This window comes from Rhinolophus sinicus, linkage group LG06 (genome assembly GCF_036562045.2).
Source record: "Rhinolophus sinicus isolate RSC01 linkage group LG06, ASM3656204v1, whole genome shotgun sequence".
In the NCBI taxonomy this organism is placed as follows: Eukaryota; Metazoa; Chordata; class Mammalia; order Chiroptera; family Rhinolophidae; genus Rhinolophus; species Rhinolophus sinicus.
Genome location: NC_133756.1, coordinates 116,251,691 through 116,268,760, shown reverse-complemented (window position 1 = coordinate 116,268,760; position 17,070 = coordinate 116,251,691). Strand labels below are relative to the sequence as shown.

At 38.7% G+C, this 17,070-nt stretch overlaps 1 protein-coding gene and 1 long non-coding RNA gene across 2 annotated transcripts in view; one reads left to right on the top strand and one right to left on the bottom strand.

Annotated features, from left to right (window-relative positions):
* Positions 1-907: 907 nt before the first annotated feature.
* Positions 908-8,860, bottom strand: NDUFC2 (NADH:ubiquinone oxidoreductase subunit C2). Its single transcript, XM_074335716.1, has 3 exons — positions 8,542-8,860; positions 2,880-3,023; positions 908-1,089 (listed from the first exon to the last, which is right to left on the bottom strand). Exons 1-3 carry the CDS (start codon positions 8,708-8,710, stop codon positions 1,040-1,042), a joined length of 363 nt encoding a protein of 120 aa, XP_074191817.1. The 5' UTR covers positions 8,711-8,860; the 3' UTR covers positions 908-1,039.
* A 151-nt stretch (positions 8,861-9,011) lies between these two features.
* LOC141572216 (uncharacterized) overlaps positions 9,012-17,070 on the top strand; it is a 19,807-nt gene continuing 11,748 nt past the window's right edge. The window contains exon 1 of the long non-coding RNA XR_012497468.1: positions 9,012-9,643. This is a non-coding gene — a long non-coding RNA (uncharacterized LOC141572216). The remainder of the gene's footprint in view (positions 9,644-17,070) is intronic.

Below are 17,070 nucleotides of genomic sequence, written 5' to 3'. Positions count from 1 at the left end.
ATCTTTAACTTCTAAAGTACTTTCTCAGACATGATTTCATGTTTAACAAGTGGGACTCGAGAACAGAGATGGAACTCATCTGATGTTGCCCCAAAACCATCTGCTTATACTCATACTGCCACCTAATTTGAAATCATTTATAAAGAGAAACAATTTTATTAATCTCCCAAAACTAATCTGATTACAAATTTGAGTTTGGAAACAAAAACTTTCTGGACAAACATTTGGATTCGCTAAGCCATAGAGAGTAACCTCATTCCGTTAGGTGGGATCTTTCATTACTAACTGCTCCACTGTAGATGTTAGCACTGAGCCCACTTTCTCCCGGATGATCCATCTCAGCAAAGACCCTTTTGCAGGATTAGTCTTCTGTTCTCCTGCTCTTGAGTCTCTGCTTCTAAACCACCTGCTATACTGTTGCAGAGAGCTCAGAAATACAAACCTGACCGTGTTATTCCCTTTTAAAACCCTTTAGTGACTTCCCACTACCTACAGGCTCAAGTCAAAATTATTCTACACGACTCCCAAAACTCTCCATAATCTGGCTTACTTTGTTTGGCTTTGCACTAGCACTGGAACAGGCGAACCTTTTCTGTAAACGGACATATATTAAATATTTCCGGCTTTGCAGGCCAGAAGGTCTCTGTCACAACTACACAACTCTGCTGCTGTAGCATGGAAGCAGCCATAAACCACATAAACCGTAAACAAATGAGTACGGCTGTGTTCCAACAGAATCGTACTGGCAGTGGGCCAGATTTGGCTCACAGGCTATAGTCGGCCAACTCCAAACTAGAACTAAACTCCATTTTAAAATCTGTCAGATGTCTTCTAAAAATTGGATGAATGGAAACTGACTATTCTCTGATGAGCTATTTTTCTTATGACAAAAAAAGAGTCAGGGTGCTCGTGGTAACCATTTTAATCACATAGCTGTTAACATACAGATTAACATAAACTTCAGATATCATGAAAACACGTCCCATAAAATTCAGAAATAACCGGTAACAGTGAAACCGGAACAAGCATTATGGAGACATCAACGCACTGGATGGAATTCTTCAAGAATTTCACCATAAACTTTCTTATCTATAAAAGGAAAGATCACAAAAAATTTATTTTTAAATTATGTTTTCAAAATTCTATTTCCCAAAGAAAAACTAACACTTAATAATATACTTATAGAAACCCCTAAGAATGTCCTCCACCATGGCTTGGCGATCACTGAGACATTCTGCTTCACTCAATGAAAAATCACTTTGGAAGAAGCTGTGGTGATATCCAGATGGTGCCTGGAGGGGCAAAGTGCTGCCAGGGGGATCCTGGCTGAAGGGGTGAAGGAAGGAATGAATGGGGGGGGGGGTACAGGTCAGCTAGGAGGGGCGTGGTGGTCACGCTCTCCACGTCCGCGTTGCCGTGCACGAGGCTCTTGGCACATTTGCCAGTCATCTGCTGCTCGGGCCAGAATGAGCCTGGGAGGCCATACACGCTCCTTCTGACAGAGGGAGCTAGTGGAAATACTGAGGCAAGGGGCCTGGGACTGAGGACTGCTCTGCCGCTGGGTCTCAGCCTTAGGAATCACTATTTCCAAACTTCCTTCAGCTCTAACATCCGGCAGTTCTGAGTATTCCTGGTCCCTGACACAATCACTATTCATTACTTTGTATTAGTCTTTGAGCTCTTCATTGGCAAAAAACAAAAACAAAAACAGAAAACAAAACAAAACCCTGTACCTTTTTGATCTACCATAAACACCACATATGTGACAGAAGGCTATGGGAATACTAGAGTAACAAAATTTTAGAGCCACATAGGACTTTAGAGATCATAATTCAGTCTAATGAAATTTAAATGCTTAATATTATTACACATTTACATAAATAGGAAAATCTATTTAAAATCTACATCATTTACAAGTTCAAAATTTTCCTTCATTCATCATTCATAGGTGCACACCTGTATTGTGTGAATGTGTACAAAATAAAAACAAGAAGAGTTATAATTATATTCATAGTTGAACAGAGATGAGTCAAGTGCGCTGCGGAGATTGCTGTCTGTAGCAGGGTGAAATCTTCATTGAGACGAAGAATCTTGAGCAGGAACTTGCTAGATGACAGGGTGGAAATGGGGCAAGAGGAGAATCAAGGTACAGACTGTACAAAGTGATCCATGGCAGATTCAGGACACAGATTTTACAAGGTAGGAGATGAGTTATGGGAGAGGACGCAGGGTTCTGTGGGTTCCTTCAGGTCAGCTATTGTTTATTAAGTGCGTCCTATGTGTAGGCTCTGTGCTGACGGTTAGGGAAACAAAGATGAAGCTACAGTCCAATGAAGGAATTCTGTGTATGTCATGTGGTAGATAAGAGGTATGGGCAGTGTTTCTACTAGGCAATTAGCCTGAGATGTGAACTTCAATGAGACCAAAGGCAGAGGTGAGCTGGAGGCAAGTGAGTCAAAGTGAAAGATTATCAGGGCCTGAACCAGGGTAGTAGCAGTGGGAGAGAGAGGAGAGTTCATAGCTGAGAAACAGTTAGGAAGTAGAATGGTAAAACGTGATGACCAATGGGAAGCGAAAGATCCAGACTGATTCCCAGGCTTCTGGCTGGAGCGCCCAGGTGGACAGTAGTGCCATTCACTAAAGCAGGGCACACAACAGGGCTGCGCAGGCAGAGCGAACATGAGCTGTGTCTGCTGTCTGAGGGACACAGAGGGACTTAGCCAGAAACTGGATATATGAATTCATGAGACTTTTGGTTTATAGACAAAGATGTGGGAGCCAACAGAATAGAGGTATCTGAAACCACAGGCATGGAAAAGACAAACCAGGGAAAATAATGCAGAGTAAGAAAGAGGTTTTCTACAATTAACGTGAAATACCTTTTTCAGGAAAATCCTCTGGATGTGATTTGACATATGCAAACATATCATGGTCTCTCACAGCATACATATAGTCTTGACGTTTTAAAAAGTAATATCCAATAAAAACGAAGGAAGTAACATAAAGAAGCTGGCGATGCAACCCTGAAATTAAACCGGCAAATCCCAAAAGACAGCAAAAATCAGTCAATGTGTATTAAAGAATATATTCTTACATTTCAGATATATAATTTATTGTTATTTCTTCCAAAACTTTTTTAAAAAAAGGGCTTTCTATATGGCTATTACGAACAAACTGCCTTGACCTTGAGACTTAGTCTTAAAAGAAATCTGGCAATTATGAAAAGCAACATGAAGTCTATAAAGTTAACTATCAATAGAACCCAAGATTTTTGAAATTCAGGTTTTATAAATTTCTTCATGGAAAAAGGCGGATAACTACCAAATCCTGAAGTTGAGACTGAGAACCAAAACCACTTTTTTTTCTTTTTCAATAAGTTAACTTTAGACGTAAACTTATTTGTATTCTAGCCCCTGTGCAGGTTGTATAAACACAGGTTAAGTCCTCTACAAATGGTCTAAAAACAACATGGTTTGTCTCCATATATGGATTTACATTTGCATATTTAGTAGTTATTAAAACAGCAAGCTACACTATAAATACAGAGGGGGCCAAAAAATTGTACACACATTTTAAGAAAGGAAAAAACTGTATTAAAATTGTAATACTAAATATATACCAATAACAAAAGATGAATACAAGTCATGTGTATACATTTTTTTTGTACCCGGGTAGATCTTAATTCTCTTACCCCTTCAAAATTTTGTCCTATTTGCATGTATTACCTATTCATCCTATTAAAACAATCGTCCTATTATAATGAGACTGGAGAGGATCAAATCACATGATCTAGAGAAAGCCAAATTTTAAGGTCTGAAGCGGAGATCCAAAGGTTCCCTTACATATGGGAACATTTTTTTGCAAAAGGCTAACTGCAGGTTTAATTTTCTAGCTAAGCCCTAGAATTCTATCCCTAGCCCTCCACTTCTTATCTCACACATAGTCCTTTGGAGAACTCATTTATCCCTTTAGTTTTATCTACTATGCATGTGGTGGTAACCCATTAATACATCCAACTCAGACACCCACGCTGAATAACAGATACATCAGATGTCTGACAGATATGTTCACTTAAATACCAAGTCATTTCCTTCCTATTCATACCTCTTTCTCCTAATTCTGAGAATAAGATCCTTCACCCAGGAATCCAAGTCCTGTGTAATAATTACAGTAATCATCCCTTTTTTCCTACCCTCTTCTCCCACATCCAGTTACTGAGTGCTGTCAATTCTACCGTGTAAATATTTCCTTTCCTCACTTCAGGGAACTTATCTCTCATTTGCACTAACCGGTCTTCCTTTCATCTCATTTTCCACTCCACACTGATGCCAGCTTTTATCCTGTCACTAGAGGAATTTTTACTAAAATACAAACCTAGCTTGTTGGTCCCTTTTCCTTCAATTATGCTCAACGAGAGTCCGAACCCAGGCATGTAATCTCCTGCAGGAGCTGACTCCCCACCTTCACCGCTGACACGCTCTGTCGAACTACTTTCAATGTGTCACACAAACTAGATTCCTTCATGCTTCTATATACCATGCACTAGTTATTCCTGCTCCTTCAAGGCTCAAGACAGACATCACTTCTGCTAAGAAGTCTTCCCTGAACTTTCCTGGAGTTAAAAGGGTGAACTCATCTCTAGTAAGTGTAAATTGCTACAATAATTATTTCCGTCTCTACTACCCAGGCAAAGCCAATGTTTGAATCATCTTTGTATGCCGGCACATAGATAGCACTTAATAAACATTTAATAGTGATGAATGACCCTGGGCAAGTCAACTTACCATCTCTAAAAGAAAGATAATACCTACCCTATCTTTCTCACAGTAGTAGTATATGAACCAAAAGAAAATGTGTATAAAAATATTTTGGAAAAATGTATAAAACAACACAAATGTAAAATAGTACTATGATCTGGGACTGGACAAAGCCTAGGCTCTTTTGCAGGCTCTCTTACCCCAAAACGGCCACTGCTTCCCCAATGGGCCACTTGCAATACTGTCCCATGTGCCACCGGAGTACAAACACCCAGGCTTTCTATGCTTACCCATCTCCCTCACAGAAAGACTCCACAAATGTTTTAGATGACGGCATGTTCCAGTCCTACAGGTATGGCGTGGCTTCCTCCCAAGTCCCCATTTCCCTAACCTCGCTCTCTCAGTGGTAGTCTCCCTCTCACGACATACACAAACCCTCCACAATCACGTTCCCCTTCTTTCCTTTATTTAGTGACTTTTAACTTGGAAGCCATGGTGCTCTTTGCAGAACACTGTACATTACTGGTAAGTTAAACCAGATATCAATAAATATTTAATTTTGCGGACACTTGGATACCAACTAACTGTAAATTTAGGGCAGGTAAGTAGTAACCAGCAACAAAGGTTTAAAAACAAGTGATGGAAAAAAGCTTAAGAAAAAATCCTATTTAATATTTTCTGGTAACTTGAACAAGATCTGCAGTTTGATTTCATTGACAGAATATGCCAATACTATGCACAGAATGCCAGGTACTCTCCAGGGCCATAGTCTGAAGATCCACCTGGCCCTCCTTACCCAATCCTCTGACTGTCACGTCCTTTACCCTATGTGCAGAAACTTATGCCACAATTCGTCTTTTTAATGGACATGCTCATCTGGTTTGTACATCTTTGGAGGGTTGAGACCATATTTTATATTTCCTTGTAATCTACATATACTTATTTATTCAATAAACTTACTAAGCACCACTATACGAGGTCGGACAATTAAATTTGCGAACTTGTTGCAGCGATGTTGCTAACCTTTTTTGATACAGTGGGATTATTCATTATGAACTTGTATCAACTGGACAAACACTTAACCAAGTTTATTATCTAGAAGTGCTGAAAAGGCTGCATGAAAAAGTTAGACGACCTGAACTTTTCACCAACAATTCATGGCTCTTGCATCACGACAATGCACCAGCTCACAGGGCACTGTCTGTGAGGGAGTTTTTAGCCAGTAAACAAACAACTGTATTGGAACACCCTCCCTACTCACCTGATCTGGCCCCCAAATGACTTCTTTCTTTACTTGAAGATAAAAGAAATACTGAAAGGAAGACATTTTGATGACATTCAGGACATCAAGGGTAATACAACGACAGCTTTGATGGCCATTCCAGAAAAAGAGTTCCAAAATTGCTTTGAAGGGTGCATTAGGCGCTGGCATCAGTGCATAGGTTCCCAAGGGGAGTACTTCGAAGGTGACCACAGTGATATTCAGCAGTGAGGTATGTAGCACTTTTTCTAGGATGAGTTCGCCAACGTAATTGTCCGACCTTATATACCAGACATTGAGCTAGACAAACATAATATGCATTCCATAAATGCTACCATTTCAATAAAGTCCTCAAGACCTAATTTTCCAAAGCAACTTAGGGAATCTCAGGGAGCCCAGGAAGTCTGACCCCTAGCCCTGCACTAAGTGCTTTATACACATCATCTTATCTAGTTCTCACAGCTGCACGATGAGGTAGATATTCTCCCTATTTCATAGACGAGCAAACTAAAGCTCACAGAGATTAAGTAACTTCTCCAGAATCAAATGGCTAGTAGGGTGGAGGTGGTGTCAAACCCCAAAGCATGTGCTCTTAACTGCTATGCTCTTGTCTCCCAGAAAAGGCATAAAACATTGCTTGACAAGGAGGCAAGATGAAGTGGTATTTACGTCACATTTCAGCCAAACTTGACTTCATCTAGAACAAGCTCCCTCCGATCTGCACCTCCTTCGTGCTCCCCAGGTGCTCTCTGCTCATCCACTTTCCATCAAAACACATATCGGTCACACCTAGACCCACAATGGACTATTTATTTACCTCCCTGACTTGACTAGGAACTCCTCACGGTCAGGGATGGTATTCCTCATCCCATGTAGGGACGGCCCTTTTTCTGCCTGGCCCAGAAAAAGAGCTCTGTAAATGTTGAACAAATAAATATATGGTAAACTGTTTGCGTGACAAGAACTAAGGAAAGGGAACCTTGTCCAGTACTTTTTGTGTGCCAGGCAGTTTACTTATAAACTCTCAGTTCTCACAACAAATATGCAAAGATGTTATTCTCATTTTAGATTAGGAAACTTTGGCTCTGAACTGCCTGACCAAGTAACTTGCCCAAGGTGACACAGTTGGATGAAGTGGAGCAAGGCCATTTGGTTCCAAAGTGGAGCTCTTTCCATTACACCAAGAGACAGGATCAGGCAAATGTGGAGTGGTAATGAGAAGGGAGAAAACCCCATCTCCCCAGAGGCAGAAATGGTCAAAGATCACTCCTTTCTGTGCAGCGGTGTCACTTCCAAGGGAGATGGGATTTCAATACTAGTTGAGCAGTGGAAATGCTGCGATTTGGTGGGCTGGGAGCTGACCTCTAGGCAGGACATACAGCTGGAAGAAGGCATAAGCGGCACAAGTGAGGTGATTCCTGGTTGTCTGCACCATTGTATTAGTTTTCTTCCTAACTGGGGTTCTCAGCTCCTACCGTGCTTCACACTGTTGACAAAGCTGACCATTTAAAACAGGTGTCTGATCATTGCATCTCTGCCTTCCCTCGCCTGCAGCAACCAAAAGCTAAAAAGGTTCCTGTCCACCGAGAAAATACATTACCATGATCTACCTAATATTCTCTGGAGCCTTACTGCTCTACCCTGCATACTCAATCAGCAAACTGCCCTCCATTCAGAAGCCCTTGCCTTCATTTATTTCCACTAGCCCCATGAGCTGGGAAGGCCCTCTCCTAGTATCTGCCTGATAAATAAATGCTAAGTTCAAATACATCTTCGAGTTTCCCTCCACTTTCCCCTTTGGGGGTTCATAGCCCCTAGCACAGCTTGTGTGTCAGCTATTATCAGCTCTGACAGCATGACACTGACATACTATTAGAAAATACAGCCCTGTGGTTTAGAGCCTCCCACTCAAAGTGAGGTCCCCAAACCAGCAGCATCAGTACTATCTGATATTTTGTTAACATCAAACCTTTCCCCAGACCTAATGAATCAGAATATGCATTTTTAACAAGACCCCAGTCTATGAGTAGTAGGCACATTAAGTTTGAGAAGAGCTGGTTTCGAATATAGGCTCTGAGGTTTAAAAGCAGGCTCTGCTACTTCCTAGCCATATGACCTTGGGCAAGCTGTTTTAATCTAAGGCTCTGTTTCAACATTTGTGAGTAATACCTCCCCATAAGGTGTTTTGAGGATCAAGTGCTATAATGTGCACAGTGTCAGTAGTGCATGGAAGGGACTGAACGCTCATTTTTGCATTCACGACGTGAACCGAGAGGGGAGCTGGCAGTCCATTCCCGGGTCCTTCAGAGACTCGGGTAGTGGGTTTCACTGCACCTCAGTTTCCTTAAGTGTCAAACGACACTCTGGCCCTGCGGTACTATGAAGAACTCACCGGGCGCAGATGCCCCAGGGAGGCGAGGCGGGGCCTCCTAGGCCAAAAGGCCCGGAAAGCGAAGGCACCTCCGGCAGCCCCGCCCTGCGACCCCCTCTCCTCCCAGCCGATCCCGCCCGCGCAGCCCTCACCCGCCGTCATCACCGGCCTCCGCCGGATCGCGTTATCAAGCAGGCCGGAGCAGTAGCCCAAGAAGCCGAGGTAGGCGAGCCTTGGGTCGTTCAGCTTGGGCGGGGGCAGGCTCCGGGCCTCATCCGGCAGGAACTTTAAGGGCACTCGGCCCGGCCGTCCGCTCATCATGATGATGCCGTTCCTACTTGAGGCTTAGCCTCAGACCGCCAACTAGAAAGAAAACCACCACGACCACTGCCGGGGCCCACGTCGTATGCTTTCTCCTCGGAGCACTGGGCTGAAGGGCATGGCGCAGGGCGGCGCAGCGTTCAAACGTTTCCCCCTGCGTGCTGCTGCACGAGCCTGCCCGGGAGGTTCCGGCCTACTAAATGGCCTACCCTGCTTGCTCGCCTGCCGGCGCTAATTCAGCTGGTGGAGTATCAGGGTCCTGGCACCACCCGATGGAGGAGTACACGAAACGAGCCAAATAGGGAGAACACTAGGACACTGCTTTTTTTTTCCCGCCCAACGTCCCCCACCTGGAATTGTCTCTCTCTCCTGTCCCAGAATTTCCCTTCAGCAAGAATGTATCTTTGCATCCAACACCCACAAGTGAATTTGATGGATAGTTTTAGGAAACGTAATTAATTGAAATCTCATAAAAGCTGTTTTCATATTCTGAGTTTCCAGTCGTTCATTCGCACTGGCACACCCTCCAAAACCTAAAATTAAGGTCCAGCTTGCAACAAAGAATTCAGAGAACCCCAGGACTGGAACATTTAGCTAAACTCTTGTAATTCAACCTGGGCAGCAGCACTCTAAAATTACTCACCTCTGTGTCTTCACGTCTTTGCACGTGGCTGAGAGAAGAGGGGTTTCCTAACGGCTTGAGAAATGAAAGAAAGAAGGAATCTAACATTCTGACAAGTAATTGTCCAGTCTCTGCTCACCTACTTCCAATATTTGGAGCGTCTATCTTTGAACCGTTCTCTCTTTAGAAAGCGCTCCCTGATACGGAGCAAAAATGTCTTCTTTTTGTGTGCATTCATTAGTAGGATCAACATTTTATCTAGACAAATACTGATTAAATCAGAAATTAATGCAAAGTTATATGCATCAAAGGTATGTATTTCCAAAGTGGAAGAATTAAATATCAGTTAAGAGTGATTAAATAAAGGACAGACCTTTTATGCCTATGAAAATCACTCCCAGGTCTGCAATATTTCAAGTTAGGATTTTCCAAAGGAACGTATGTATGTATATTGGAAGAGTTTCCTGGAAGGCAGCAATGTTTCAAATGTTCCCATTCCTTGACCCAGTAATTACATATCTGGGAATCTGTCCTACGGAAATAGTATAACATGAAAAAGCTTTCTTGCACAAAATTTGTTTTAACCACAGTGTTTCTTTTAAAATATATCAAGAGGGTCCCGCCTGGCGGCTCAGGTGATTGGAGCTCCGTGCTCCTGCAAGGGATGTTGGGCTGCGCCCCTTGCAACTAACAATGGCAACTGGACCTGGAGCTGAGCTGCACCCTTCACAACTAAGATTGAAAGGACAACAATTTGACTTGGAAAAAGTCATGGAAGTACACACTGTTCCCCAATAAAGTCCTGTTCCCCTTCCCCAATAAAAATCTTTAAAATAAAATAAAATGATATCAAGAGAATGAAAACCACAAAAAAATTTCCACAGTATGATTACGTAAAATTTGAATACTAGATGAACTATTAGGCAAATACTTAAATATTTAAATATTTACACATCTTTCTCCCCCACAGTCTTCTGGGTCCAATCTGACTTTTTTGTTTTTAAGAAACTTAGAAGATATAAATATATATATATATATATATATATATATATGAAGAACAATATAACAAATGCCCATATTCTACCATCCCGAATTAACAACTGTTACTCTTTTGTCATATTTATTTTTAACCTTTTAAAAAAGGAAATAAAACACTATAGATAAAACTAAAGTCCCCTTTCCCTTCTTCCCCAGAAATAACCACTATCATAAGTTTAGTGTGTATACTTCCAGTCCACTTTTTATATTTTTACATATGTTTGGTATTGTGTTATGTGTGCTTTTAAATTCTTTTTACCCAAACAGTCTGAATCATTGTTCCTGGTTTTCTCTCACTGTTATCTTTCCATATAATGTTTTTGAGATCTATCCATGATAATACAGAAAAATCAGGTTCATTCCTCTTGACTATTATGTAATATTATGTCATATAAATATGTCACATTTTATTCATCCATTACCCTTTTGATGGATATTTAAGTTGTTTTCAATTTCTTTTTCACTTACCTAAGTTTATACTCTGGAACCTAGGGCTTAGAGAAACTTTTGCTTATGTGTACCAGGACCAAGAGATGTATAAGAGTATTCACAGGAGTAATGGCCATTTGTAATACCTCAAAACTGGAAACATCCTAAATATCCATTAAGAACAGAACGGAAAATAAATTGTGGTGTTTTCCAATTTTGCAAAGGAATATTCATGCATCAGTATGATGAATCTCAAAAAAAGAGATGTTTAAAACATGATGTTTAAAAAAAGCATAAACGATCAGAGAAAAAGAGATGAGTTACAGGAGGATATATGATTCTATTTATGTAAAGTTCAATTTAGGCAAAAATATATTGTTTAGAGATACATATGTTAGTGGTAAAACTATAAATAAAAGCAAGAGAAGGATTAACCGTTCAGGATAGTTACTTCTGGGGGAAGAGGGGCACACAGAAGGCCTCTAAAGTAATAATATTCTGTATCTAAGCTGTGTGGTGGCTACCTGGATGTACATTTTATTATTTTTAACTTGACATATGTGTTTTACACCCTTTTTAATTTATTATATATTTTATGCAATAATTTTTTTTTTTTGCTAAATTAAAATTTCAACTTTTTTATTGTGGTAAAAAACACATAACATTAAACTTACCATCTTAACTATTTCTTAAGTGTATAGTTCAGTAATGTTAAGTATATTCATTGTTGTGCAACATAGAACTTTTTCATCTTGCAGAACTGAAACTCTATACCTATTAAACACCAATTCCCTTTCCCTCCTCCCTCTAGCCCTTGGGAACTACCTTTCTACTTTCTGTTTCTATGACTGACTGCTGTAGATACCTCATGAGTGGAATTATACATTTGTTCTTTTGTGCTGGCTTATTTCACTTAGCATAATGTCCTTGAAACTCATCCATGTTGTTGCATGTGACAGGATTTCCTTCCTTTTTAAGGCTTTGTATCATAAAATGTATACACTAACATTTTTTTTTATCCATCCATCAATGTACATTTGGGTTGCTTCTACCTCTTAGCTATTATGAAATATGCCGCAGTGAACATAGGTGTGCAAATGTCTCTTCAAGATCCTGCTTTGTATTCTTTTGGATATATACTCACAAGTGGGATTGCTGATCATATGGTAATTTTATTTTTGATTTTTTGAGGACCATATACTATTTTCCATAATGGCGACACCATTTTACATTTCCATGGTGCTTAATTTAAGTGTTCCAATTTCCCCACATTCTTGCCAACACTTCTTGTTTTCTGTTGTTTTGCTAGTGGCCACCCTAATGAGTGTGAGGTATTATTTCATTGTGGTTTTGCATTTCTCTTATGATTAGTGATGTTGAATATCTTTTCAACATCAAGCTGTTGTATATCTTCTTTGAGATATGACAATTGTCTATTTAAGTCCTTGGTCCACTTTTAAATTGAGTTATTTAGTACTTTTTGTTACTGAGTTGTAGAAGTTCCTTACATATTCTAGATATTAATCCCTTATCAGATGTATACTTTTCAAATATTTTTTCCCATTCCATAGATTGCCTTTTCACTCTGCTGATTGTTTCCTTTGATGTGCAGAAGTTTTTAAGTTTGATGTAGTCCCATTTGTCTATTTTTGATTTTGTTGCCTGTGCTTTTGGTGTTGTAGCCAAGAAAATTATTACCAAATCTAATATCCTGAAGCTGTTGTTCCCCTATGTTTTCTTCTAGCAGTTTTATAGTTTTAGGCCTTACATTTGGGTGTTTAATCCATTTTAATTTTTTTATATGGTGCAAGGTAAGGTCCAACTACATTTTTTTTGCATGTGGCTATCCAGTTTTCCCAACATCATTTGTTGAAGAGACTTTCCTTTCCCCAGTGTGTAGTCTTCATACCCTTGTCGAAAATCATTTTGCCATATACTATCTATTCTGCTCCATTGGTCTACATATCTGGTGTATGCCAATACCACACCATTTTGATTACTATTGTTTTGTAGTATGTGGTATATTTGGAAGTGTGAGGTCTCCAACTTTGTTCTTTTTCAAGATTGTTTGGCTATTCAGCATCAATAATGCATTAAAAATGTTTTTCAATTACAGTTGACATACAAAATTATATTAGTTTCAGGTATAAAACATAGTGATTAGACAGACATTTACATAACTTATGAAGTGATCACCCTGGTAGGTCTAGTACCCATCTGACTTCATGCATAGTTATTACAATGTTATTAACTATATTCCCTATTCTGATGTAAACATCCCTGTGACTGTTTTTATAACTGGCAATTTGTACATCTTTTTTTTTTTTAAAGGGGATTACCAGGCAATTTGTTATTATTATTATTATTGGGGAAGGGGTACAGGACTTTATTGGGGAACAGTGTGTACTTCCAGGACTTTTTTCCAAGTCAAGTTGTTGTCCTTTCAGTCTTAGTTGTGGAGGGCGCAGCTCAGCTCCAGGTCCAGTTGCCGTTGCTAGTTGCAGGGGGCACAGCCCACCATCCCTTGTGGGAGTCAAACCGGCAACCTTGTGGGTGAGAGGATGCGCTCCAACCAACTGAGCCATCCGGGAGGCAGCTCAGCTCAAGGTGCCGTGTTCAATTTTAGTTGCAGGGGGCAGAGCCCACCATCCCTTGCGGGACTCGAGGAATTGAACTGGCAACCTTGTGGTTGAGAGCCCACTGGCCCATGTGGGAATCGAACCTGCAGCCTTCGGAGTTAGGAGCATGGAGCTCTAACCGCCTGAGCCACCGGGCCGGCCCCCGGCAATTTGTACATCTTAATCCCTTCCCCCTTTTCACCTATTCCCCAACACCCCTCCCATCTGGCAACATTTGTTCTCTGTATCTATGAGTTTGTTTCTGTTTTTGTTCATTTGTTTTTTAGAGTCTACATGTAAGTGAAATCATGTTATCTGTCTTTCTCTAACTTATTTTATTAGCAAAATACTCTCTAAATAATACATTTTGGAAAGAAAAATAATATTTCATTTTAATGTGAATTTCCATGATGATTAGAGAGGTTCTGAGAATTCTTTCAATGTTTATCGGTCATCTGTGTTTTCTCTTCAGTAAATTTCTGGGTTTTGTCCTTGGCCCATTTTTCTTTTGAATTGTCTTTCCCGTATTTATTGATTAGTAGAAATTCTTTATATATTCTGATGCTAATCCTTTGTTATATATGTGACAGATATCTCTTCCAAGTCCGTTGCTTGCCTTTGCACATCATTTATGGAGGGTTTTTTTTTTGTTGTTGTAATACAGAAGTTTAAATTACTGATTTAGTCTAAAATAGCAATCTTTTTCTTTATAGTCTATGTTTTTCATGTTATTTAAGAAAATTTCTTTATTTTGAGATCATAAAGACAAGATTCTATATTTTCTTCCCAAGTTTTAGTTTTTCATGTTTAAGTCTTTAATGCATTTGGATTTTATTTTTGACTGGAGGAATGTTACACATGAGAACGGACCTAACACCATGTATTAAATAGTTTATCCTTTCCCCACCAATATTTAATGCCTCCTCTAATATAAATCATGTTATCAAAAATGCCATGGTCTATTTCTTTTTAAATTTTTCAAAATGTATTTTTTCCAGCTTTATTGCAATATTATTGACATATATAATGTGTGTTTAAGGTGTACAATGTGATGTTTTGATATATATATTGCAAAGTGATTACCACATAAGGTTAGTTAACAGCAAGGTCTTTCTCTTTTTCTTTTTTTTCTCCCCCCCCATTTTTTCCACTTCCCCCCCAACGTCTTTTTCTAAACTGTTTTTCCACAGATCTCTTTTCCAATTATTGTACCTATATTACACCAATAACTATCACTTTGTAATATTCTTTTGTATTTAGTAGGATGTGTCACCCACATATTTTTTCAAAAGCTAGCTCACAATAATTGTTAGCTATTATTATTGCTATTTGTACACCTCTATTTTTCCTCATGATTTTAAAACCATCTTGTCAAATTCCCTGAAAAATCTTGTAGGAGTATTGGTTAAATTCATTGAATTTATAGACTAATATGAAAATCAATATATTTAAAATGCCAAGCCCTTTCTCATGCATGAACATGGTATATATTGCCCCATTTATTCTAATTTTCTTTTTATATTCCTTGTTAAAGCATAATTTTCTCCATAAAATTTTTGCACATTTTTATTAGTCTGTCTCTAGGGATTTATAGTTTGTTACTGTTGTAAATGATACCTTATATTTTATTACCTTTTCTCATTGGTAAATAAGAATGTTGCTCTTGTATCCAGTAATCTTGCTAAACTCTCTTTATTAGTTCTAATAGTTTTTTACTTGACTCTGTTGGATTTCCCCACATCCTTGGTAACCCTTGCCTGTTGCCATTACTAAACTTTGATTTTTGCCAATCTATTGGTGGAAATGTTATTTCATTATTGTTTTGCCTTTCCTTTATTTTAATGAAGTTCAATATCTTTTCATATTTAGTGGCTATTCCAGTTTCCTCTTCTGTAAATTAACTATCTTTTACCCACTTTTCTTTTGGATCATCTTTTATACTGGCTGATTTGTAGGAATTCCACACATATTCTCAACACTCATGAAAGTTACTGTTCTTATGTAGTCAGATTTATCCATTCTTCCCATTATGAATTGTGCTTTGTGTGCCTTGTCTAACAAATCTTGTTCACCCATTACAATGTCTTTCTGTTCTCATCTTCAATTAAATTATCCTTATCGAGAACACCAATGACCACCATATTACCAAAGATACCAATATTTTACTCAACGTCTCGTCAGCATTTGACACAGTTGTCCTTTCCATCCTTTTAATTAACAGTCTCTTCTTTTAGCCTCCAGGACACCATATACTCCTAATGTTTCTCTTACTTCACTTCATCAATTTCCTCTGATGTCTCTTCTTTTTCTCCTCAGCTTGTTAATGTGAAATTTCCACAAGACTTGTCCTGGGTCCTCTTCTCTACTATCTCTTCTCTTTCCTTAGGTGACATAGCTACTCCCTTGGCCTTGATTATCATGTATATACTGATGACTCCAACATTTATGACTCTAGCCCAAACTCTCTTCTGAGCTCAAATGATGTATCTACTCACCTACTTGACATCTTCACCAGGATATCTCAGAAACATCTCAAATTAAGCATATCCAAAAATAAAACACTTCTTCACATGGAGAAAGTTAAAAAATATTTTCAAGTATAAGGAATAATATAAGAAATACCCATATTTCTACCACTATAACATTTTGTTGTATTTGCTTCTGGTGTTTATTTCCTGAAGCATATATGTAAAATACACACATACACACATTTATATATATTCTCCTTTAAAAATATGTAAATAAAATAGTACAGAGCTAAACCTCCTCTTGATTTCAAATCTCATTCCCACTTTCCTTACTCCCTCGAGGCAATCTTGATCCTAAATTCCGTATGTATATTAGTGTGCATTTTAATACCTTTACATTAATAGATGAATTCATAAACAACCTAAAACATGATTTTTTTGTGTTTGGTTTTAAAACTTTACACATTCTGTAAATATTGTCTCCTTAAGTCAAATGTTCAAGAGTTTCTCTAGGGTCTGTATTTAGGATTGGAACTCCTGCCTTTCGGAATACAGATTTTCAATTTTACTAGATAACATCAAAACCTCTATAAAGAGACTGATCCAAATTCCATTCCATCCACAATATATGTGAAAGCAATATTTTTCTATTGTCAGATTTTGTTTTTGTCGATCTGATGGTGAAAAATGGAATCTCAGTTGTTTTAATTTGCATTTCCCTATTATCCAGTGAAAATGAGTTATCCCTTTCCAGAGTTATGTGCCATTTGTGTTTCCTTCTGTTCGATTCCCTATTCCTATACTTTGCTTATTTTCTTTAGGGTTGTCTTTTTCTTAATGATTTGTAGGAATTTCTTATGTGAGGTAATATAAATCCTTTGTCTGTTATATATGTTGCAAAATACTCTCCCCCAATCTGCTTTTTTGTCTTTTAGCTTTGTTCATAAGGTCTTCTATTACAGAGAAGTTAAAGTTCTGATGTAGTAAAATTTATCAATTTACTCTCTTGTGTGTTTAAAAAATCTTTCCAACGCAAGGACCTCAACTTTCTTTTAAGAATTTTATAATTTCCAACAAAGCTCTTAATACCACCCTTTCATTCTCTATTTGCTTGTCCTGCATTTCCCCACCACAGTACATGCACCTGAAATATAGGTGTCATCTATGATTCTTTGCTTACCCTCA